Source organism: Callionymus lyra, chromosome 17, assembly GCF_982586985.1.
Source record: "Callionymus lyra chromosome 17, fCalLyr1.hap1.1, whole genome shotgun sequence".
Classification (NCBI taxonomy): Eukaryota; Metazoa; Chordata; class Actinopteri; order Syngnathiformes; family Callionymidae; genus Callionymus; species Callionymus lyra.
Genome location: NC_141834.1, coordinates 5,509,666 through 5,535,045, shown reverse-complemented (window position 1 = coordinate 5,535,045; position 25,380 = coordinate 5,509,666). Strand labels below are relative to the sequence as shown.

The 25,380-nt window shown below is 38.7% G+C and overlaps 1 protein-coding gene across 1 annotated transcript; it reads right to left on the bottom strand.

Annotated features, from left to right (window-relative positions):
- Positions 1-10,540: 10,540 nt before the first annotated feature.
- On the bottom strand, positions 10,541-12,264 carry lratd1 (LRAT domain containing 1). Its single transcript, XM_087778832.1, has 2 exons — positions 12,132-12,264; positions 10,541-11,982 (listed from the first exon to the last, which is right to left on the bottom strand). The coding sequence occupies exon 2, from the start codon at positions 11,949-11,951 to the stop codon at positions 11,163-11,165; it is 789 nt and encodes a 262-aa protein (XP_087634958.1). The 5' UTR covers positions 11,952-11,982; positions 12,132-12,264; the 3' UTR covers positions 10,541-11,162.
- Positions 12,265-25,380: the final 13,116 nt, after the last annotated feature.

Here is a 25,380-nt window from a genome sequence, read left to right as displayed (position 1 = left end):
ACACGTAATCAAAAATTATTCTCCATTGTGTTTTTTGTATTTAATTATAAACCTTAAAAATTATACTAATTACATTTTACCTGCAAAAATAATTTATAAATATATATATTTAAAAAATATATTATATGTATAAATATAAAAAAAATAAGCATTATTAATATTTTAACCATCAAACTTTGAATGTTTGTAGTGTCTGGTAATACATTTCTTCAGTAAATCGATTGCATCACTGTTCCTAGTTGGAAACATTTTCTCCAACAGAGTTCAAGTCTTGTTTTTAATCTTAGATCTTTTTTAATTTCCCCTTCATTTTTGTCAATTAATTTAAGAGGTTTTTTTTTTAATTGTGGAGAAAAACTGGCACCAAACGGTTTTGTGAAGCTTTTATTGAGTAATTCTCTTTAAAAATCAAGCTTACAAATATGTATTATTTTGTATTTATTTATTTTTAATTGGTGAGCTGGAGAGACAGAAGGACAGCTAGTTCTCCAGGAGACGAGGCAAGTTGAGTAATATTCTGGATCGAAACACCTGAATATAAGACATTCTCAACATTTAAGATGACAGAACACCTGCAGCGACTCAGACATACGCTGCCTGGAAAAGAAAAATCCAGTCACGCTTCGAGAGACGCGATGATATTTTCATAGAGTTGGAACAAATGCAAATGTATAAAGATCTTCCTTCATGGCCGATTCTTAACTCTTGAAACATGGACCTCCTGCTGTGAAATGACCTCAAGCAAGTGCTGACCCAGAGAGAAAGAAAATGTCTGTTTTTCACAGACGGATGAAGATGAAACTATTCAGAGTTGAATTCACAGCGGGCGTAACTTTGCAAGAAAGATGAAAAGAGCAACGATGAGAAATGTAGAAACCTTTAGTGGAGAAAGCACCTGGGAGTGTAAGATGACAAAATGTTAAGAGAATGACATTTAGTGGGAGGTTATTGGGAGCGTCGGCTGGGGAGGTCGTGGAAAAGCTCATGATGACATTGGACCTTTAGCTGTGACTTCCTAAGAAGGGTTAAAATCACACCGATGATGAAAAGACTCACTGCGTCCCATTTATCAAGGAGTGCTGGTGCTGGACCGGGGTCGGAGGTCAACTCCTCTTCACACTTGGTAAAGATGGGAGGAGGAGTAGATTAGAGGAGGAGTAAGTGAAAGACACAGACGGAGGGAGATCACTAAATAAAAATGAAAAAACACCAGGATTAGCCTCATCAATGGATTCATTTTGGACTGTTTTCAAAGGAAATTGTATGACGGCCGGTCAGTTTTACTTTAGTAATTACTATGTAATTACACATTTACAACTCTCCAGGTCTCTGCATCCATTTTGTGACAACGTAATAATGAATTAGCTTTTGTTTTGACTTAATTTGTATTTTTGAAAGACACATACCACTGCCGTTTTCACGTTATTTACAGGGTAATTAGTTGTGTTAGATAGTAAATAGTTGTTTAATAAGGATGAATTAAACCTACACTACAAAAACTGAACTAAATTGTAATGTATATTTTAGTTATTTCTCTCAATATTTCAAAGAATTTTTTATTTTTATTTATTAAGGGGCGTCATAGCTCAGATGGTAGAGTGGTTGCCTGCAGTCCAAAAGGTTGCAGGTTCAATCCCAGCTCCAGACAAGCTTGTGTCGTTGTGTCCCTGAGCAAGACACTTTACCCTGATTGCTCCTGAGGGCAGATTCGGCGCCGTGTGGTGCAGCCTACTCCCATCAGTATGTGTGAATGGCTGTCAAAGCGCTTTGTGACCCTGGTCTAGAAAGGCGCTATATAAATAGAGATTATTATTATTATTATTATTTGACACAAAAATATATAGAGTAATGCATATTTGAGTTATTTCTAATAAAAGAATATCAAAACACTGTTGTTATTTGACACAAGAGTACTGCATATTTTTGTTATTTACCGTAAGAATATTAAAACATAGTTGTTATTTAATATAAAATTCTAAAGAGTAATGAATATTTTTTGTGATTTTTAGTAAAAACATTAAAAAAAATACAGATGCTATTTGACACAAAAACGCTTAATCATAATGCATATGTTGGCTATTTACAGCAAGAATATTAAAATCAGTTTTTACGCTACACAAAAATCTAAAGAGTAATGCATATTTTTTTTATTCTTAGCAAAAATATCAAAACGCTGTTGTGATGACAAAATATAAAGAGCAACATTTCAGTGAGATATGGGAACTTTGGATGTGGGTATCAAATATCCTGTATTTGCACTTCCATTTAGATTTATTTAACTTATGAAAAGAAAAGAAAAAATAATTTTTAGGATTGACCTTCTTTTCATGGTAACATTGGCTGTCAGAGTTAACACAACACAAAATCCTGATCAACATATATATATAAAAAAAATACAACTCTTTGCTGACTAAACTGATCAACCTTTCCACCTTTCCAAGAACCCAGAAGACTTGACCGAAGCATCTTCACACAAATATGCTCAGTAAGTAAAATAAGATTTTATTACATGTTTTACTGTATTCTTAACAATTTGTAATGTCCCCTTGATTTTTTGGGGGGACAAATTGACTTTATCTTGTCATCTGCAAGAAGAATTTTCTTTTTTGTTAATAAAATAATTTGTCATTTAATTTTTTAATAGTCAGGCAGCAACTCCAAATGTGATGCCTTTTAAATTTTAGGAAAAAAAATTGGCAATAGTTTTTTATGCTCCATTTAACCATGTATTGACATTTTAAACCAGCGGGTGCATCTACAGGCTAAGATAGGGTCAACCATGTACACAAGAAGGTCAGTATTGTCATGTTTTGTCCTTGTGTCTTGCCTGGGTCTGGGTTTCCCGCCTTGACAAAAACTGCCTTGAATAAAAATAATATAAATAAAAATGATTCCACATCAACAAGTACATAGATATTAAAGTAAAGTTAGTAAAGTTGGTTGTTTTTGACTAAAGTATATGTCTTTTTAGATCAGCAACTTACTGCCATCTGCTCCTCAAAAAAATCGATTGATCTTACTGGAAATATAAAAACAACTCAGCATATTTGGCTTTTTGTCTTATAACGATTAGCATAGGATTGTTGAATACGATACATACATTTAAATTCAAAAGTACACCAACAACTAACTGTGTCTTGATCTTTGTAGGGCCTTGTGTTGTTAGCAATTCATGCTCATTTTGACGAAGCTAAAGCAACTATTCACATTTGAAATTTTTGCAAACCCCGGAGTAAACCACTAGTTTATCGCAAAATAAAACTGTCCGAATCATTTAATTTAAAATAACAGCATATAATGTCTGTTCTTTTTATTTGTAGATAGACAGACATCAGGAACTGGCTTCACAATGACAGCTGAATTAATACAATTTAATAAAGTAACAATAATTAAACAAATAAAAATGAAAATAGAAGTAAAAATAAACATTAAAAGTTATCAATAAAACAATTATACATTTTACGTTTTAATTCATCTCAAAGTTATATTGTTCGTTTCACTGTTTTAATCACACTTTGACTGATATTTGTATTTATTAGGGACTCATGTTTCAGTTTGTTGTTATTGCAACGATAAACGTATTAATATATTCCAACACAGTTTGTGCTCATGTTTTATTCGCATCAAATGGCTCATCATTTGGTCCAAATGTTATTTGGAAAAACAATTGCTATGCAAATTAAATATGGCAAAAAATGGGGGAATTGGGACACTTTGCAAAGCAGTGACTAATTGAGACTTCAAAACAAATGTGTACCCAGAAGCGGCAAAGGACTAAGCGGGAAAGTTTCCTGTCAAAGCTCATTTGAGTGTGCAAATATCAAACGCTCCTATGACAGCCCAGTGATCCTGAGAGTAAATAGTGACCTGAAGTTTGTGGAACAAAATGTCTTAGTTGGACATCAAATGAGGATGTTGACGGCGTGTAAATGCCAGGTTAAGTTGATAAACTCTCGTCACAGAGATACTTGGAAATAATTAAGAAAACAATTTCATTATTATGAGATTTAAAGTTGTTTAAATCGGATTCAGATTAGTACTATTTCTATGTAGTTTGTCAAAATGTATATCTACAGATATAGCTCTTTCTCCTGATTAATTCACATCATAAGGTTAATTTTGCATTATTAAATAAAAGGTTTTCTTAAATCAGTATAATTTTTAAAGTGTTATTTCATTTTTAAAACAATATATTCTGATAGGAGGGCAGTGGAGATCTTGAGGGATTGTGGTCTCACAGCAGGAAAGTTGAAGGTTCATTTTCAGCTGAAGGAAACTGTGGGTTTGGATCTTTCTCCGTGGACTTTCTATGCTTTCCCTGAGGCTTGCATTAAGTTCATTCACGCTCTCTGATGCAATGGATTTTGGGTAGTGTTAAAGACCTCAATGGACCCATTAAGATAAGAGGCAAAATAAGATAATATATTATATTTTCACTGTAAAATCAGCAGCATGTTTTTTTTCCATTCCAGTGGTTAATTTTATTTGTGTTCATAGTATCTGTTTTATTCTTTATGAATTGTTATGACTATACATTGTGAAATTTAAATTGTGCTACAAAAAGTTGTATTCATTTATTTACCAAAAATCCAACTTGTTTTTCTGAACTTATTATAATTATTAATATTTAACAGTGTTTTTTATAGTATTTATTATACTTTAATAAATCATTTTTTAAATTAATTTCAATAGTATTATTTTCCTCAAACAAACCACAATGTTTACATATTTGTAAAATGTTCCTCCTCAAGTAATCTTGTTTGCTGGTCCAGGTGAACTTTGCATCAGGCGGATAAAAGCGAGGTACACATCCTGGAGAAAAACAAACATCTATTGTATGAACTGAGGTGTTCGTTTGCATCAGTTTAACCGACTTCCACACCTGCAGCTGCCTGCACACCTGCAGCTGAACGCTCTGTAACAGGAGCACAAAGAAAAGGGGGATTTTTCCTTACAGTCCTGGTTGGGAGGTAGATGAGAATTAAGTTAAGATAAGTTAGTCCTCATGATCGTCCCATTCAGGTTTGTTTTCTAACTCCCACGCACTGTTAAAACCAGGGGAAACTTTGCAACAGTTCCAGACACCACCAAATGTAATTATTTTAGTTAAATACTTACAATTCCTGCTTAAAACAGGTTGGTAGTGCCTCCAAAGATGAACCCCAAGGTAGACATTTCCCTGACATTAGACCTGCCAAATGGCAGTTTGAGCTACTTTTTTGAAGGTGAAAAGCAGTAGGAGGTATTGCTGTAATGTAATGATCATTCAGGGGAAATATGAGCGACAGGTGTGACCAGGTGCGAAGACTTGAATGAGCTCAGACATAGTTTTACGTTTACAGCGTGTCTCTGCTCAGTGTTTGTGGATGAGATGCCATGTGTTCATCTTAATGAACAATATCACTGAAAGACTGAGTGAGTTTTTATGTTCAAGGACCAAAGCTGAACTCAAGTGCGTAAATCACTCTCTTCGCGAGTACAAAATCTTTATAAATAAATATTTTTTACAAATTAAATGTTGCCAAGTTGGAGGAAATTAAACAAGATCATTTAGAGTTTCAATAATTTTTAGGCTCTTGACCATTGTCACAAGCTGTGTGTGATGACGGACAGAACTAGATCACAGATACAATGGTAAAAAAAAGGGTAACTTGGTAACAAGTCTCTACTTTAGAGATAAGGTGAGAAATGTGGCCGTCATGGAGACCCTTGGAGACTGTTGCTCTGGTAACACTTGCTGGGCCTCCTGGAAAGACTGGGACAGAGTGGTGTCAGAAGTTGATTACTCTGACGTTCTCCAGCCATGCTCATGGGAAAGCAATGGAAAAACAAAACAGGAAGTGGAAAACAAAATAAAAGCAGTTGATAAAGAAGCGAGGGAGAGCAAGGGAAGACTGAAACAGGAAGTGGAAAACAAAATGAAAGCAGTTGATAAAGAAGCGAGGGAGAGCAAGGGGAGACTGAAACAGGAAGTTTAAAACAAAATAAAAGAAGATAATGAAGTAGAAATGGAGCACAACGTGTCACCAAAACAGGAAGTGGAAAACAAAATAAAATCATTTGACGAAAGAGACAGGGAGAGCAAGGGGAGACCAAAAAAAGGAAGTTAGAAACAAAATAAAAGCAGTTGAGGAGGTAGAAGTGGAGTTAAATAAAAATAACAAAACAGGAAGTTAAAAACTAAATAAAAGAAGATGATAAAGGAGACAGGGAGGGCAATTAGAGATCAAAACAGGAAGTTAAAAACAAAATAAAAGCAATTGATAAGGAGTCTGTTAGAGAACTGATAGGCCAAAACCGGAAGTTAAAAACAAAAAAAGGAGCTGATACAGGAGACAGGGAGAGCAATGGGAGATCAAAAAAGGAAGTTAAGAACAAAATAAAAGCAGCTGATAAAGAAAATATAAGCAACAGAAAACAACAATAAAATACCTCATTTGTTGAAGTAGTATTATGGAAAAACAAAACAAAGGGTCACTTCATGAGGTCGCCAGTCTGGACTATTATGAAGAGACTGCAGCATAATTGACTTTGGAAAGAATACGTCAACTTAATGGAAAATGCAAATGTTTCAAATCACCTTGTTCAGATGGATGCACACACATCATCCCCAGACAACAGGTCTGTCGGATATTTCCAGATAAGCTTTGTGTGTCTTCAGAGCCTCTGCAAGACTGTGTGGGCGGGCTGAGTCAAAACAGAGTTGTAGCGCTCGCGATGGAGAGTCAGAGGGAGCAGCTGAGAGGCACACTGATGGGTTTTATTAGTTTTTGTGAAGGCGAGGAGGCGGATGAGTTTTTACGAGGCATGCACTGGACAAAACACCTTCTATTGATGAGCAGGGATCATGGAAAAATAATTCCCAGCCTGTTTCTTTTTGCCATTTTGCTGTCATTTCGAAAACAGGTAGTCACAATTTGACAACCTTTATTTGTGTGTTGATATAATAATCTTGAGTTTTTTGTCGTAATCTGAGAAAGATTGTAATGAAAAGATAAATGTGAAGCCTTCATTTGGATACTGGAATGATTGCCTCTGCCAAGGCGTTTATGTTTGTCTTCATCTCCCTGTGAGTGATTGAATAAATAGTATGTTTTTGTCCACAAATCAACGCAAACAGGAACCAACTTACCACAGTCACATTCACAGTGGATCGGTGATGGAGGGAACCTCTCGTCAGCTGTCATTGTGTCGACAGGAAACACAAACTGCATCAATACTACAACTACATCTCCTCTGAGACACGTTATGTAGCTGGGAGCGCTCTTAATAGGATGCGTGTTGTCCAGATGTACGCACACACTCACACATTTTAACTTACATATGCAGAGGAACCCCTGTGTGGATTAACTGATTCACATCATTTCACAGAAAAACATGGTGAATTCCCTGGTGTGTTCGTGTGCAAGAGGAAGAAATTGTGATCATGTTTTTGGTATGTTTGAGTAGCTTTGACTTATATTTGGTATGTTTGAGTAGCCTTTCACTCACAAACACACGTGGTTGGGAAAAAAAAGACCTTGAGCCGTGTGACAGCGATTGGAGTTTCCCTGGTAACAGTGTTTGCTTTTTACACCGAGAGATACAAAGATTCAGACGGTAATGCATAAACATGCAGAGGATGTATAGGAGGCGCTCACATGCCGACATCACTGGAGAGTCAGAGGTTACACTTGTCACACTGGACAGTGTACTTCTTTGGTGTTAAAAAGATTCTCCTCCTGCTATCAATGAGAAGTCTTTCCTATGTCGAGCACCCACACATGCTTCACTGCCTTCACTAGTCAAGACCAAGATGTCTGTACGGATACTGGCCCACTACCCTGATTTCTCTAACTCTCATGAGGACGAGTGACGCACATCCACCCTCCCCGGGCCAACCTCAATTTTGAGCAGCGGCCTTATAAAAACTGAACAACAAAACAAAAAAATGCACAATTTAAGAGAAAAATATTTTTGAAAATATTTTTCTAAATGAAATCTTATTCAAGGATGACAATATTAATTTATTTTCAAATTAAATCATAACAAATTATAATGATTATGGATAATGTATTCATCCTGTGAAAACAATGCATTTAAAAACATATTATTATATTATTCTTTTTTTGACACACTGTCCTACAAAAACAACATGAAAGAATTATACTACCATTAATATTATTACTTTGTGTTATTCTTAATATAAATATAGTTTATATGTGATTTCTTTTAATTCCCGAAACTGCATTATTCGGAAAGTCAAATTAAATGGGACGGAAAAGGAACAAATTACATGGAAAATAATTATGTAGACAAGAACAATGTACAAAACGTTTTTTAATAATGAGTTAATGTTTACCTGAATCTGAATTGATACCAAACAAAGCTGAACAAAAACATTTTGTTCTTCATGACTAACTCAACTCATAAAGTCTCTCATTGTACCTTAACCCTAAGGAAACCCTGTTTTATCCCTTGTGTTGCTTTTGCATGCAGGTGCACGACCTCCACCACTGCATATGTATTCCTGGAAGCCAGGGAGGTCGTTCGCCTTGACCCAGAGGCAACACAAGGGATACCACAAGCACATTTGGTTTTAAACCTTTGGGTCTCCTTGACCCTGATATAGCACAAAGGTAAATCTGTTTGCCAGATGTTCAGATAAAGATTTGGGTTAGTAGCACTTGTAAGTCACACATTAACACACCTGATGGGATTATTAGGGAATTGTTTGTCAAACATATGCTTAGTGTTTGATCACATGACCGACTGAAATTTGCATAATAAATCAGTAGCAGCAAGAGCAGCAGACACAGCAACACAAAACATCCCTGCTGCTTCTTCCTCCCTCACACACACACACACACACACACTCGCCGTGACGTAGAGTCTTTGTCTACACTCCGCTCAGCCGTATCTAACCAAATCACTGGAGGCTTTGTTATTTTTGTCAACTCTGAGACAGATAGGCCCTAAAATTAGAGCTCAGCATCCAAACAGACCAGCCCTGAAGATATCCACTGAAAGCCACTTCGCTTCCTGAGACTGATCAGACTGAAAAATGTGTTTTTTTTTCCACCAGTGAAAGCAAAATCTTAAAAAAACATTGATACCTGCTATTGCTAACCCTGGTTACTTCACCTAATGGAATGTTAACTTCATTGAGGAATGATAGTGAGTCAGAGTTGAGCTTATTTCATTGTTCTGAGTCACTTTAAACAAGTTCACGATGTTGCTCACCTCATACAAACGTCGGTGAGCAGATGTGGACCAACCTGCTCGACGTGTAAACAGTCATGTGACGTCACAGGAAAACCAATAGACACACACACGTAGGAACAAAAGAATGCTTCTGCTTGTGTAGTCACTTCTCTATGGGTGCATATAAATCACACGTCTTTCTGACAATCATGTGGACAAATGAATTCAATATATTGTTTTCTTTGTTGTCGATTTTTCGGTAAGAGATTCTCACGCCAACATACCTTTAGAGCCATCGGCACATGCTGAACCAGATGTAATGATAATAAGACATGTTGACACCTTTATTCATCCCATATTCCGGTCATTTTAGATTTCAGTACAGATTGAATAACTGTATAGAAGATAAGGTATATTTTTTCAAACATAATTCACACTTTCTTCTCTGCTGCTGAATATTAACACAATGCTAATGGCTACATGTATTAGCTAAAGGTATATATTTCTGGCCGCTTTGTTTTGTTTTCAGCTATAACATCACACCCTTTTAATTAATATATGTTGACCAAAGTAGCTCAGCTAATGTCACAGAGAAGTATGTTTGGTCTGGCATCTTATACACACACTTTGGTGTGATCACAGATTATTTTGGGATGAACACTTTAAGTAAACATGTCCCAAATAAGAAAGTCTAGGCATGTAAATACAGCAAATAGAGTATTTTGTCATCATTCTATAAAGAAATAAGACAAAGACGAGTGCGCTAAAGCACATGGAATCTTCTTTAAAATATTAATAATCTTTGGTTTCCTGCATCATTAAGTGTGATGATGTTTTTTCCAAAGGCAGACTGGTGTTTGGATAATCTCTAGATAACCTCTACAACTCATTGTTGCATCAGAACATTTTTAAGAAAAGCTAGAGAGAAGCGTGGACTAATATTTGTGTCTCACTAAATGCTTTAAAATACTCCTCTAGGCAACACATTCCATCACATTCCATCACCATCCTGGGGATAATGGCCGTAAGAAATACGTCCCCTGGCCAGAGTCCTTCACCTCCCCATTGATTCCCGACTGCAGCCTCTCTACTGTATCTCCTTGATCCAATATGGATTTTTCATAAAACCTTGATGCAGATGACCATTTCATCGCCTTCAAATACGCTGCAGATATATGAAGTCTATTTAGCTGTAGGCAGGTCAGGAGGCACTGAAACATCAATAATTCATACATCCCTGCAAGTATGGGAGCCGTTGGTGAGTGGGAGATGAGCTGGTAACCATGACCACCCTCGCCTTTTTTAAAAGTGTGAACAAAATAACAACCAACCTCCTCGACCACAGTCAACAGCCTCGTCTTATTTCAAACCTCCATTTATTTTCAATCAAAAAAGCAGAAGAGATCAGATTTAAAGCCACTTAAATCAAATACAAAAATAAGGGAATAGAATCAATGTATGAATACATTTGATAGTGCTGTGGAGCAACATGAAGCATTGTGGGAGAACAATACTCTGATATGGCGATAAAGAGGGCGCTCGAACAAGCCAAAAAATGCTTTGTTTAGGCAACGTGTTTTTGTTCCGCTCAGTCCAGTTCTTAAAGCTAACAGTAAAAAAATAGAAGGGAGACTTCTCGTCCGAGCCATCCCAGGTCCTTCCAGTCCCCCCTCCCCTCCCTGGCCACCCCCTCACCCGAGAGGGAATCCGTCCTCCCCAATGGCACCAAGTGCGTAAAAGGCCCGTTGTAAGATGCTCTGTGGTGGTGGTGGTGGTGTTTTCTGAAATAGTGAGGGGCGTTGTCTGTTTATATGGCTGCGATCTCGCGGTATTTAAAGGAAAAGCCACCATGTGGTGTCGTCGTATCCAAACCCCAACAGGTCCTCGGTGTGCTTGTTTGTGTGCGCGCAAAAAAAGAGGGGTGGTGTTGGGGGGAGAGAGAGGGAGAGAGAGGGGAGGATATCAAACAGAATCCGTGATCACTCCTTGTTCCCGTTAACCAAAGACAACTCTTTGAGAATTCCACTCGCGTCCACGCGTCTCCTCTCCCGGATCATGTCCTCCAGGCTCCGGAACACGAGCGCGTGCACGCCGCTGCCCGACAGGTGCACCTTTAGGAAATACTGCTGCTCCGCCGAGTGCGCCTCGCCACCGGCTTTGAACTCCCGTTTCCCGAACCGGCACCAGGCTGCAAAACTTTCAGAGTTGGTCCAGCAGATCTCCCCGCTGTTCAGACCCAGGTGCCCCACGGCGTTCTGCATCACCAGGTCCGGCGGCAGCGGTCGATACCGGTACCGGTTGTTGACTATCCTCCCGTGGCGCCCGCTGCTGAGCTCCAGCAGGCTGTCCTTGCGGATCCCCCCCTGGTGCAGGTGGATGACCCGGTCGTGGTGCTCGTAGATGACCCAGTGCGGAGGCTGCGCTGGGGCCACAAGCTCCACCAGGTCCCCCGGCTTGCACATGGTCAGCAAACTTTTACCCGAGTACAGGCTCAAGTCCTCGGTCTCGCGGAGTTTGGAGAAGATGCATTCCTGCGCGCAGAAGGCCGTGTACTCCACCTCGCCCACCGAGAAGGGTCCATCCTCGCCCGGGCTGTGGTCCTTGCCGAAGCCGCAGTCGGACGGAGTGCGGTCCTCCGACTCCTCCTCTTCGTCTGAGAAGAAGTAGGCGACGCCGACCCGGAGCTCGTCCTTCTCCAGCCCGGACGGATCCCCCGTGGGCAGCTCGCTGTAGTTGAGGTGGGTGATCCGGTCCAGTTGGTTTCCCATCAATGCAAGGCAGAGGCATGGGCTGCTGTGTCTGGAAGAGCACATGTCAACACTCAGTATCGAGTGACTGCACTAACACGATCAATGATCCACTGGCACATCACTCTTTAACTCTAATGGAATGTGAAAGAACCTGAAAAGAAAAAAAAAGGGTAAACCCCGCCGTGCGTTTTTACGCACCTGTGCGCTCCCCTGGATCACTGTTAAATATCCTGACGGTCCATCCTGCTGTCCACTTTCTCTTGACACTTGTCACTCTTTCTTCTCTCGCTTTCGTTCTCCCCCTTCTTGGTCGTGCCTCTTTCAGTCCTCGCCGCTCCGGCTTTGCTTTTTAAGGACCACGGAGAGCTCCGCCCGCAGCTCGGCCGCCACTGGTCCCAGAGACCGGAGCTCCGTCGCCGCTGCGCCAATGAGAGGCGGCCGGGGAGGCGCCACTCAAGCCCGCTCGGCCAATCGGTGCGAGGCGCACGGAGAGCGGCTGCGATGGGCGGCTGTTACCGAGGCATGGTTTTTGTGTTGTTAGAGAGCCGTGGAATATACACTGTATCAACAATGGTGCGTGAGCGTCATCAAATATGTATGACAACAGTCTGAAGACTTTGAAACATTTATTCGTTGCATTCAAGTCTAAGTTATAAGCATAATAATCATTATTTAATTTAAAAAAAATGTTTTTCAATCTTTGTCCAGTGTTAGGTTGCTGGGGCAACATATGGAAAAAATAGACAAATGCTGTGTCTCAAATCGCATACTAGCGTACTCAAAGTTAGTATTTTTAGTGCGTTAGTGCGTCTCAATTCTTAGTATGCAAAATTTAGTACGCCATGCACACTAAATTGGCGTACTAACACGCCCACAAAACTGAGCATGGTTCGATGGACACTAACCACCCTAAACAGCCGCCATCTTAATGACGTTTTAAACGGAAGTTATGTAATATATAAATGCCTGTATATGCATATACTTACATTTGCCGCAGCAGTAGGAGGATGACACGTCTACGCTGCTGATACCAGCTTAAATATCTCGTGAATATTTCGATTCTTTTATTTTTTTCTTTATTTCTTTTTCCAAAGTTGAAAAACGTGCTGCCAGCAGGTGTCGACGATAGTGTTCAAACAGCTGGTTGAAACATCGTTAAATAGAAGTAGAAGAAGAAGCTGTCATGTGATTTCCGGTTAGTGTGTAGCAGCAGTGTTTGATTTGAGACGTACTATCTGTGGAGAATTTGCGTACTAGTTAGTCCGTACACTAAACTGATGCATACTAACTTCTAGTATTCTAAGAGTAGTATGCGATTTGTGACACAGCACCTGACTTCCCTGTCTCTATAAACCTCCTCCATCTCTTCTTCGGGTGTCTTTTTATGGTACCTATGACTGATGATAAATGCTTTTTGGCTCAGCTCTTATTTCACCTCAAAAAAGTCTATGGCAATTTATTAATATCACTTACTTCACCACATCTGTCAGACTCATGGCCAGCCAAACAATTTTGCATGGCCCGCCGTTAGACTAAATCAAAGTAGATTGATATTCATGTAGATAGTAAGTATTTCATATTTATAGAGCGCTTTTCCAGCGCTTAAAGAATCAAAACAATACTCAATAAAATATTTACTTAAAAGGTCAAAATAATACTGAGAACAATACAGAAGTTCCAGAAAATCAAGGAAAAGCCAGCACAAATAAAAATAGTGTGACCTATAAAGTTAAACAATTATACAAACTTCCTTTAATTAACATTGATGTGAAGGGAAATTAATTTTGGCGAGTGTTTGGTAGAGGAGGCAGATTAAATAAATACTTAGGAGATATTGATCCTCCAAGAAAGAAAATCAATCAGACTCATACTTAGTGTTGCAGACAGTTTAGTAACCACAATTTAGACAGCGATTGTGGCCCCTAGTGTGATTGGGTTTGGCTCCATTGATCTATGATCTAATGATCTAAGCATTTACATTTCTACTAACGCTGGACTCAAATTATGAGGTAGTACTTGTCATTCTGGCTAATTTAAATGGCTACAAAAACGAGTTTGTTTAATAGATATATAGATAGATATAGATATATTTTATTGTGTTGTTTTCAAGTGTTTTCTCCTAATATTGTATTGGTTCAAAATTGTGCATAAGTTTGCTAATCAATGCAATGTAAGCTGTAAATATACAAGAGTGGGCATCAAGGTCAAACACAAGTCCAGACCATTTAATATTAGCTTACCATATAGAACACGTGTCAAACTCAAGGCCAAATCAGGTCCACCAAGTCATTTTTATGTGGTCCTCCGGATGGTTAACTCAAATTAAAGTAGATCAATGTTGATGTTCTTGCATCATTGAGTTTGTACAGGAGAACAAAGACAGACGACCAAAAAAAGTAGTTCAGTCTAAACATTTAAAAACCGTTAACTTCAACTTACTGTCACTTGTAAAAAGTGATTTCATATTAAGTTGTTTTTTTTGTTATCAGAAACTGACATAACACGATCCTTTATCTTGTTTTGTAGACAAATGTTCATGCGGTGTGTGGCAACCAAGCAACAGAGGTTCTATAACAGTACAGTTAAACACCAGAAACAAAAGTGTTTGTACCTTAATAGATAATTAATCCAATACAATCTTTGTGAAGCGAGGAGGTTCATTTCAAAAGTAAAACATAATTGGGTGTCGAATTAAGGACATTGTTATCATTAGAAATTGCAAAATGTTCAGGACGTGACAACAAGTTGATTCATGCATCCAGTAAGGTCAAATCATGCTCTTTGGTAAATGCACATGTTAGCTGAATGCTAGCCTAATAATCCAATAATAATATTTAGATTTAAACCATTCTTGGAACAGCATTCAGTAGAACACGTGAAACCTCACCATTAGTTCCTGGCTAAACAAAGAAATCGACTCTACAACAGACTTTATACAAAACTAAGGCTCAACAACACTTGTCATCTTCCCTCTGCTGCCTCTGTTTTTATCACCGCCGCCCGGAGCTGATAGTCATCTGGCCATTTATATCAAAACTGGCTGCATGGACTCTCTCTTTACTTTCTCATTGGAAATCAGTTTCTTCCTCCGGCGGCATCCCGAGAGCTCCTTCAAGCATCTATCTGATTCTCCCGCAGATGGCAGAGATAGCAGCTCTCCAGTTGCTGACACACAGCAGGCGCTGCTTCTTCCTTCTTTTTTTTTTGTTTCTGCCGGTGACAGGCAAAGCAAAAGAATAATTTTCACTGGGTGAGATATGATTGTGCAGGTTTAAACACACTCCCACACACGCACAGAGGACAACAACACAAATGGTATTCCACATCACTGATGGTGTGTTCTTTTATGTACTCCGGAGGAGGGACCGCTCGTATCCGAGGGAACTTTAATAAAGTTATATAAAAGATGGATCTCCTCTGTCCACAGATGATTACGAGCCGAGGGTTTTTTGGCGTCACACACCGAATTCAATCGCAGCTAATAGTGCATGCAGCTGAAATAACTCCTCAAACGAGTTAATATTTAACAAAGCCAATAATTGAACGTGTCTCTCGTCCGTAATTAGTATCTAAATCATATCCTCCGCGAAGCCGCCGCCTCCAAATATAACAGATGTCTGCAAAGATTTGCTCATGTTTCTTCCGGCGTCTCTGCAGCTCCACACAAATGTTGACAAGAACACATATGCACTTGAGTATATGTACAACGTGCATGAAAGCCATTCCACTGTATCCGTCACCTATGTGTCACGCTAACGCTCTTTGATACACACTGATGTGTGTTATTGTGCTCCGAGCACGCACACACAGCTACCGGCCGCCATCATATTGTCCCTCTGTAAGACATGGATGCACATGTGCTACATAAAAGATGCAGCAGCACATTCGAGACGCGGCCATATGTTGGACCGACTGCTTCTTTCAGATGATCCACTTCCACGAATGTCTATAAACGCTCGTTTTAAACTCCATAATAATTCATAGAACAATAAAAGACGCCATTTGTTTCGAACGGTTAAACACTAAAAGGTGAGCTGCCTCAATGTCATGTGACTTGATCATCAATTCCACAAGTGCACTCCGTGGCCCCCGAAGGGAAATTGAAAGGCGAAATAGTGTTTTTGAATCTGCCAGCATAGGAGCAGCACAAGATGCATGAGTTAGAACGGCAATAAAGGTTTATTTGCATAGCAGCAGTCATACCCAGGGGAAATTCCTCGGCTTCAACAGTGAGAGAATAATGATCAGGAGGAAGAGTAAAGTAAAGAAAAATATAAAATAAAATAGAGAGGGATACAAACAAGGATTTAAAATACATAAATCAAACAATGGTCGAGTGAAAACACTTTGCAGCTAAATGTGGACAAAACTGAAACTCTGGTGATTGCGACTGATGATAAGGTTCTAAGGTTGAGTCAATACTTGGGTGACTTAGGTCAGTCCGTCAAACTGAGCCTGAGAAACCTGGTGTTGTATTTGACGACATGTCTCTAGTTCAACACTGCAGAAAACTGACCAGACACTGTTTCCTTCAACTGAGAAAAATCTCTAAACTTAAAAAATTATGTTAGAACACGAGCTGGAGCTTGTAATCCATGGATTTGTGTCTTCTCGTCTGGACTATTGTACGTTTTTTTTGTGTCTAAACAAGAAGGAGCTGTCTTGCTTGCAGTTAATACAAAACTCTGAAGCAAGAATTCTGACCCGCTCTAGTAGAAGAACTCACTTTTCCCCGATTCTTAAAACTCTTCAATTGCTGCCAGTTTCTTTAAAATTCTGGTTCTTACTTTAAGAGCTATTTATGGTCAGACTCCTCCTTACATCAGTAAGCCTTACACCAAAACTCGGGCTCTTAGGTCTTCGGATCAGAATCTACTGATGGTTCCGCACACACGGTTCAGGACCAGAGTAAAAAAATCCTTCCAGGCTGTTGCTCCTAAGCTTTAGAACGATCTTTCTCTCCTTCTCTGTTTGATGGATCTACTGATTCCTTCAAGAAACATCTTAAAACCTTCTATTTGTTCAGGCTTTTCACTTAATTATACCGCGGCTGCTGTGTTTGTCTCTATGTTGTCTCGACCTTTCAAAGTATTTGTATGTATTTAACAGTTGTTAAGGTGCTTCGTGACCCTGGTCTGAGAAAGGCGCTTTACAAATAAAAATTACTTACTTACTAATTAGATTTTTTACTTGTCCCAAACCAACACTTTGGCAATGCTGAATGGAATGGAAACAAACAGATTAAAGTTTGGCTTTGAACCCGTCTCCATTGTAAGAGACAATCATGCTCCTTCAGTCTTATTTTGGAGCCAAATTGTGTTGGCGTGAGTGGGCAGTTCAGGTAAGGAGCGTGTGCAACTCACTGATTGAGATGTTACTCTATTTCTAACTAAGACATGTTGAATGTCTGTGGTTTGATCATTTTTTCCTCATGGAAAAAGAAACCGAAAATACAGAAATCAACCATTGATATCTGTGTTGTTAACTACTTTTTTTTCGGAACCTGGCCATTATGATGTTAGTGTCCATCCCTACAGGAGATAATAGGGACTTTTAATTCCATCCAACAGCTTGACGTAACCTTCTGTCTTTTAATGATAAGTTTGTATGTTTTAAAAATTTCTCCAGGTATTCCAGTTTTCTCCCACAGTCCGAAAACATACACATATTAAATAACTACTGAAAATTGTTGTTTGTGTCTTTGTGTGCCCTGCGACTCTGGGCAACTCTCGCCCTAAGTAGTTGGGATTGGCTCCAGACCGCCGCGAACCCAATAGGGAATAAGTCTCACCATTTGCATATGTCTTCTAACAAGAGAGAGGCTCTTATGCGATTGGTTTCACAAAGTTGCTTCCTGAAAGCTTTAGAATGTACTTTCAGTACCTTAGCCATTATGGAAATGAATGGAAACGCCATCTCTGACTCACTGAATTAAAGCAGTTTTTTGGTTATGTGGATACAGTTTGGATGGGTTTTCAATTATCAGGTGAAAAACACTGTTGAAAAGTTCATAGTGAAACCAATCATTACAGGAAATGAATGTGGAAAAAATGATACTGCTTTAATTAAAACAATCTCTTTTTTCACTATAAATACACCACAGTGCAACCAAGGTCTGCAGCTTTCCTTTTCTACTTCTTCTCTTGAGTGAAAGGTAGCATATTCTTTGCCATAGCAACATGAATGTTCAAGTATTTTACTGATATGCTTGTATTCTGTGTCATAAAGTCACGTTTTTTAATTTGTTACATTAGTTACAAGGCCACCGTATTTCCTACCAAACTCGGTACACAATGGCAATTCAAGAGAAAACCTTAAAAGCAAGTGTAAATCTCAAGGAAATAATATATTTTTTAAGATCGTCAGCTTTGTAAAAAGGTTAATAAATCCGTGTAATTATTTTTTGAATCTATTTCGTGACATTCGTGCTTGAAATTAGTAATAATACAATATTTTGGATTTTTATTTTTGAGGAATGAAACATAAAACAGTGGCCAACATTAGTCTACTTAAGTGTCACTGTCCGACTAGCTCCTGTCATTTTATTATATTTTACTAAGTATTTCATTATGACCAATGTTTCTCTTCTGACCATGTGTTTGCAGCTGCATCTCCATCACCTCTACAATCATCTCCTCTAATGACATACATTTAGCTCTTCTGTGGTAACTCCATTCTTCTTTTGACCACAGTACCATCATCGTTGGATTTCCGAGATGTGTTGCCAACACAGCTTTCTGTAAATAATGAAGCATTTCAAATGAGATATAAACGTCCAATGAGCCCCTCTGGAATTTTGTGGTCATTTTAGGGGCCACAGATGGATGCGGTCAGCTTCGCCATCTGGCCAAAGAGGTGACGTCATTTGGGTTATTATTTCCTCCAGTGATGACAGTGTTTAGAGGAACAGGAGAGCTGTGAATGTCAGTGCTCGTGCCCAGTTCAACTGTGTAACAAGCATTTGTAACAGAACTTTTAAACTGTTTTTTTATAAATATAATTTCTGGAGATGATGCCAGTCAATGGAATAAAATCCGCCTTAAGGTGGTGACATTATACTGGTAAATACTCAAAACTTAAAATATGATAATTTAAACAAGGTTAAATATAACTCAAAATGAGTGAAAACAATTATTATAAATAAATATACCTGATAGAATACATTTCTATGTCTTTATAATAGCACTTTGTTATCCCTTGCTCTTTGTTCTTTTTATTTGCACTTTGTTCTTGTTCTTGTTTTTATGAAATCATCGTCTGCAGTTTACTCCAATTTTCCAAAAAAGGTCTCCAGAGGGATTAATAAAGTAATCCCTCTAATGTTATCTAATCTAATCAAAAAATTAACAGTTAAGAATATTTTAAACAGAATGGTTAGTTAGCCAGCAGTGCTAGTTGTAGTCAGCTAATGGCACCTGGGTCACAGTAGGGATTTATGGTTGTTTTCAATGCAACTTGTGGTGACTTAATATAACATTTGGAATTGTATACAATAAAACGTGTTTAAAGTGTGAAGACTTTAATGCCATTTAAGTCTCTGGTGCAAATCCAGGCTCTGACATATGGCTTCAGTCTGTCCCGAGCAAATCTTGTGATTCAACCGGGGAGAAAATTGGAAAAGTCCACTCCCAGAACCTTCTTTTTTGCCAATGTGACTGATTGAATTGGCAACATTTCTCAGTTTGTCACCAGCTTTAAGGCACTTTTTGTGCCCGTGTCACAAGTTACAACTTAATGTCTGCTATGACATTTTTTTGCAACGATTTCACGATGAAACAATGAGATAAGTTTGGATTAGACTGTGGTATTCAATGTACTCTTTTAGATGTCCCTGACAAACGCCAAAATGTCTTGTCGTCGTCCCTGAGATTTTCTTTCTCTTAATTCATATGATTTATTCATCAAAATAAAAGCCTTCAATCCGGGCTATATCTGGCACATTTGATGAAGACAGTCTCACAAGCGATGGCTCGTACACAGATGAGCAGAGCCCAACATAAAAGTGAAACGGTGCGTTCCTATTCTCCTCGCTTGTCTGACTTCTGAATTATATTTTGACCTTCAGTAGGGAAATCTAGTTGGAAAATTGCTCATGTTGGGATTCCCGCATCACTACCTCAGTTGGCATTGAGAAGCAAAAGTCGACACTCCCTCTTACCGGAATAAGTCGCGACACTCTTTTAAGACTCTCAGACATTTTTATAGTGTACTTTACATTACTGTTCTTTCTCTTGCACACAATCTAAAAACTGCTGTTTTGTTTTTCATCTACCATTTGAGTTAAACTCATCCAAGGTTGGCTCATTTATTGTAACCCTGCTGATAAGATGATTGAATTTTGGAACTGAATGGATTTATTTTAGTATTACTATTACTTGACAAAAAATACGATGTCATAAATCTCAGTCAGAGTTGAAAATAAATGATAACAATTATGATTAGACCACTGATTTCTTCTTCGCGGGAAGGAGAAAAAATAAGTTCTGACCACAGACCTAAGAGCCCGAGCTGGGGTGTAAGGCTAGATTAGATCAATGATGTAAAGAGGAGCCTGACCATGAATAAATCTGAAAGTAAGAACCAGAATTTTTAAGTTGATCCTGAAAGAAACTGGCAGCCAGTGAAGAGTTTTAATGATCGGGGAAATGTGAGTTCTTCTACTAGAGCGGGTCAGAATTCTTGTTTTGTATCAACTGCAGGCGAGCCAGCTCCTTCTTGTTTAGACACAAAGATAAAATGTTAAAATAGTAAAATTTATTGTATAATAATAAAACTATGTGAGAAAAAAAGTGTAACTTAAAACCAATCTCACAATTTTGAATAGTGCAACCACAAATTTTAAAGGTGAAACATTAACCAAAAACTGGTACGGGGTGTGTATCTGCCGTCACAATAGGTTGCTGACTGAATGGATTACAAAAATAAAAAATGATTTGCTGTGTAACATGAGGTCGAAAGTTAAAGTGTGTGACTGTGAAGCTAGAAGCTTTAACTGGCTGGAATCTTTAACCCGAGGTTTGGGCTTGATTTCAAACATTATTTATAACATTATCAACATTTTTTCACTGACTTGAAACATTTGTTAATAAAAAAAGAAAACATTCAAATGTATACACAATAAACAACCTATAGCAGATCCAGAGATATTAGTGGCAAGTCCAAGCGCCTGGTTCCATCAAAATACTCCTGTTGATCTCATTATTTTTCTTTTATCTGATCCTTAAATGATCGTATGCATTTAATAAATTCAACTTTCAGTATTCTTTTCATAATCTTATGTTGTATAATGAGAAACGTGTTGGCAATGTTTGTTATCGCTCTAATTGAACCTTGTTCTGGCACACAAAAACCCAGAAGTAATATTAATTAAAATGATATATTGCTTCATTCCTCCTCCTAAGTTGTGTCTTATTGAACCATTTTTCTCAGCAGCTGTGCTCATTTGCTCCCATAGAACTCTTAGACCAGAAAAGGAGACTATTCTCAAAGTGTGTGCTTTTGTCGTTTTTTTTGTTCCACTTCCAGCTGCCTCCCATTGAAAAGGTGGTCTTTGGTCAGGTCTTATCGTTTCCGCTCAGGTTGGAGAATGTGACTCATTTAAAAGGGCCGACGTCTGACACATCAAGCACATCAAGAAAGCTGAATTTTAACTTCCGTGGCTGAAACTCCTTTGCGAACAGAACCTGTGTGCCCAGTTGAAAGCACGCTCTGTGAGTGCTATCTTTCTATGCTGAACCGACAGAGCAGAGTTATAGCTCGATGTGGAGTTAAAAACCTTACTATGGAGATCAAATATGCTGAGTTGACAGACGGTTGTAGCTCATGGAGCAGCGGAGAAACATAAATCAGTTTAGAATCTGCCCAGCAAATAGTAAACGTTCCTACTACACACTTTAATCTCGAATGGGATACTGCGTTATCCCCCCAGATGAAGATAAATAAACATTTCTCCATATACTAAAAAACTGTGTTGAACGTTAACAAATTCACTCTGGATATTTTCGTCTTTATTTATACATCAGTTTTTGATTTACAAAGAAGCAGCTTGACAGGAGCTGAAGCGTTTCATGGTTGTTTGTTATCGTCTATGTAATGAAGCAGTGAGGCTATCGCTTCATCATAATGTCATTAGGTTCACATAAAACTTTAATTAATTGATTAAATTAACGCAATGATGATACCAAGAACGATGAAGAAGAAAAGGAAGACGGTGAGGAAGAAGAAAGGGAATATTAAGGTGGAAATGAACATGAAGGTAAAGATGATGAGGGCAGAGAACACAAATATGAAGATAACAAAGATAAAGACCAAGGAAACAAAAAGGATGAAGTCAACAAAACAACATATAAGATTAAGACATAGAAGATGAAAAATATAATAAAGACAAAGATGCTGGCTAAGTTCAACATGTATGCGACGAAGAAAAGGAAGACGTTGAAGACGTTGAAGAAGACAATGAGAAAAGTAAAGGAGAAGTATATAAATAAAATAATAAAAAGAAAAGAGGAATAAGACAAAGTGGAAGTTCAGGAGGACATTACTGTGAATGGGAAGAGCAAAAACAAACGTACAACGAGTCGTGAAATTTACATTTACAAAACGTTTTAAATGTATTGTGCACTTACATACATACAGCAATGGCAACGATTATGATGGCAAAGATGACATAAATAAAAGAGACTAATAATATAAAGATGTATAGACACACAAACATATATATATATACACTAAAATATATACATGCATACATATATACACTCTTATAGATACACATACACGTATACACATAAAAAATCTGTTTCATATATATATATATATATATATATATATATATAACATTGTGAAACTGATTTTGATAGTTGGTATAACTATGTGTTTCAGATTTTTTTTAATTTGTTTAAAGACATTCTAAATTATGTGTTTTTTACTGCCCAACCGCTGTCTAAACAGAAGAAGAAAACCTTTGTAGTCGTCAGAAAACCTGCCCCTTGGTTCAATAATGAAGTGTTAGACAATTCATTATACAACAATAGAATTCAGACAATGGAGTTTGATACTATTTGCTGAACAGCGCCCCCTGCAGAGCGATAAATAGACACGCCAGGTTAAAATAAAAGAGAATCCCTCTTGACAATGACCTCAGTGATGCTCTGCACTGATACCATCACAAGTCTTTCTCCTCCACCTCGCCCTCGGTGTCGGCCTCTGGTCGAGGCCTCTCCATTGGTATTCAGCGAGTCCGCCGTGGAAGAATGAAGCAGCGATCGGTGCCAGTGAAGCATCTCTTGTCCCAGAGCACAAATGTGCCAACATCAGCAGCTCCACCAGACGGTTGAGGGCGTGTCCGCTGTGCGAGCGAGACGGCGTGGCTTGAGTTATAGACCGGGGGGCGTTGACACGGCGGTCATACAGAGGTCACCAAACCGTAATACAGAAGCAATTTGGATTGTGCAGGACGCGTGCACTGCAATATGATCACTGCCATTAGATCACAATTGATCCATCTCTCATTGTTTTTTAGGGTCACGCTTCTGACCACACTGATGAGATCTGGTCATATGTTCCATGGTCAAATGCTTTCACACTCTCATCCATGATTCCCCTCCATGTTCCTCCTTTATCTGTGGAAGAAATGACTGAATTAATGTATTACTTTTCACTGAATCAGCACAATTACACAACACAGTTTTGCCCCACTTAACAACTTAACAACGCTTTTTCACTCAAATAACTGTCTTATAGACGAAAATAACTTTAAAAGGTTTACTTCTGATCTCTCAGTTCAGTTTTCAGGGTCGGCTTCCAGCTTTGGAAGGGGGCAAAGTTCGTAATAAAAAATAAATTGTTGAAAGTGAAATACAATATTTTTCAGAATATAAGGGTCACTGGATTATAAGGCACAGTTTGTCCTGCTGCTTGACTGATAGCCGCAGTGGAGATTCGTAGTAGTACTCAGGGAGGCCTGACTACAGAGCCTAATAATGAAGCTGAGCTTCGTGGAGTAATATTACGGAGCCTTGCATAGTAATACCACAGAGCCTTGTGAAGTAATTCTAAGGAGCCTTTTAGAGTTTTATTACAGAGCTTTGTGGATTAATATTACGGAGCGTCGTGGAATAATATTATTGACCCTGGCAGAGTAATACACCACAGAGCCTCGCAGCCTAAATATTATGGGTTAATATTATTATTGTACCATGGAACCTACAATAGTAATACCAAAGAGCCTCGTGGAGTAATATTACGATGCCTTGCGGAGTAATACAACGATGCCTTGCGGAGTAATACCATGGTGACTTGCGGCGTAATATTACGATGCCTTGCAGAGTAATAACACGGTGCCTTGCAGAGTAATACCATAGTGCCTTGCGGCCTAATATTACAATGCCATGCAGAGTAATACCATAGTGCCTTGCGGCGTAATATTACAATGCTTTGGAGAGTAATACCATAGTGCCTTGCTGCGTAATATTACAATGCCTTGCAGAGTAATACCATAGTGCCTTGCTGAGTAATATTCCGATGCCTTGCAGAGTAATATTATGATGCCTTGCAGAGTAATAACATGGTGCCTTGCGGAGTAATATTACGATGCCTTTCAGAGTAATACCATAGTGCCTTGCAGAGTAATACCATAGTGCCTTGCGGAGTAATACCATAGTGCCTTGCAGCGTATTATTACAATGCCTTGCAGAGTAATACCATAGTGCCTTGCGGAGTAATATTACGATGCCTTGCAGAGTAATACCATAGTGCCTTGCGGCATAATATTACAATGCCTTGCGGAGTAATACCATAGTGCCTTGCGGCATAATATTACAATGCCTTGTGGAGTAATACCATAGTGCCTTGCGGAGTAATATTACGATGCCTTGCAGAGTAATATTACGATGCCTTGCAGAGTAATACCACGGTGCCTTGCGGCGTAATATCACGATACCTTGCAGAGTAATAACATGGTGCCTTGCGGCGTAATATCACGATACCTTGCAGAGTAATAACATGATGCCTTGCGGCGTAATATTACGATGCTTGCAGAGTAATACCATGGTGCCTTGTTGAGAAATATTACAATGCCTTGCAGAGTAATACCACGGTGCCTTGCAAAGTAATGCTCACCTCTTTCCTGCAAATCCCTCATGAACGCTGCTTCTTTTACTTCACTACGTCATTTTTGTTCAGTGCTCAGTACCTGCTTCATCTTTACACTTACTTTGTTCGGGAGCATGTTTTTCCAAGTGAAAACAAATTGGAAAGAGACTCAACACAGACCAGAGCTCAGTACCATATCAATCACACTGTAGAGTTAGCCGAGCCAAAATGAGCAGTTTTACTGGAAGTTTGGGGCAGTGAGATGCATCTTTGTTTCGCTGGTTGTCACCCGTCGTGTTTCTGAAATCTCTTAGGAGCACCAGAAGAAACACATCCCAAAATACTGCTCAGGAGG

Excerpts from the sequence above, each read along its gene's own strand:
- lratd1 (XM_087778832.1), bottom strand. The coding sequence starts at position 11,951 with ATGGGAAACCAACTGGACCGGATCACCCACCTCAACTACAGCGAGCTG.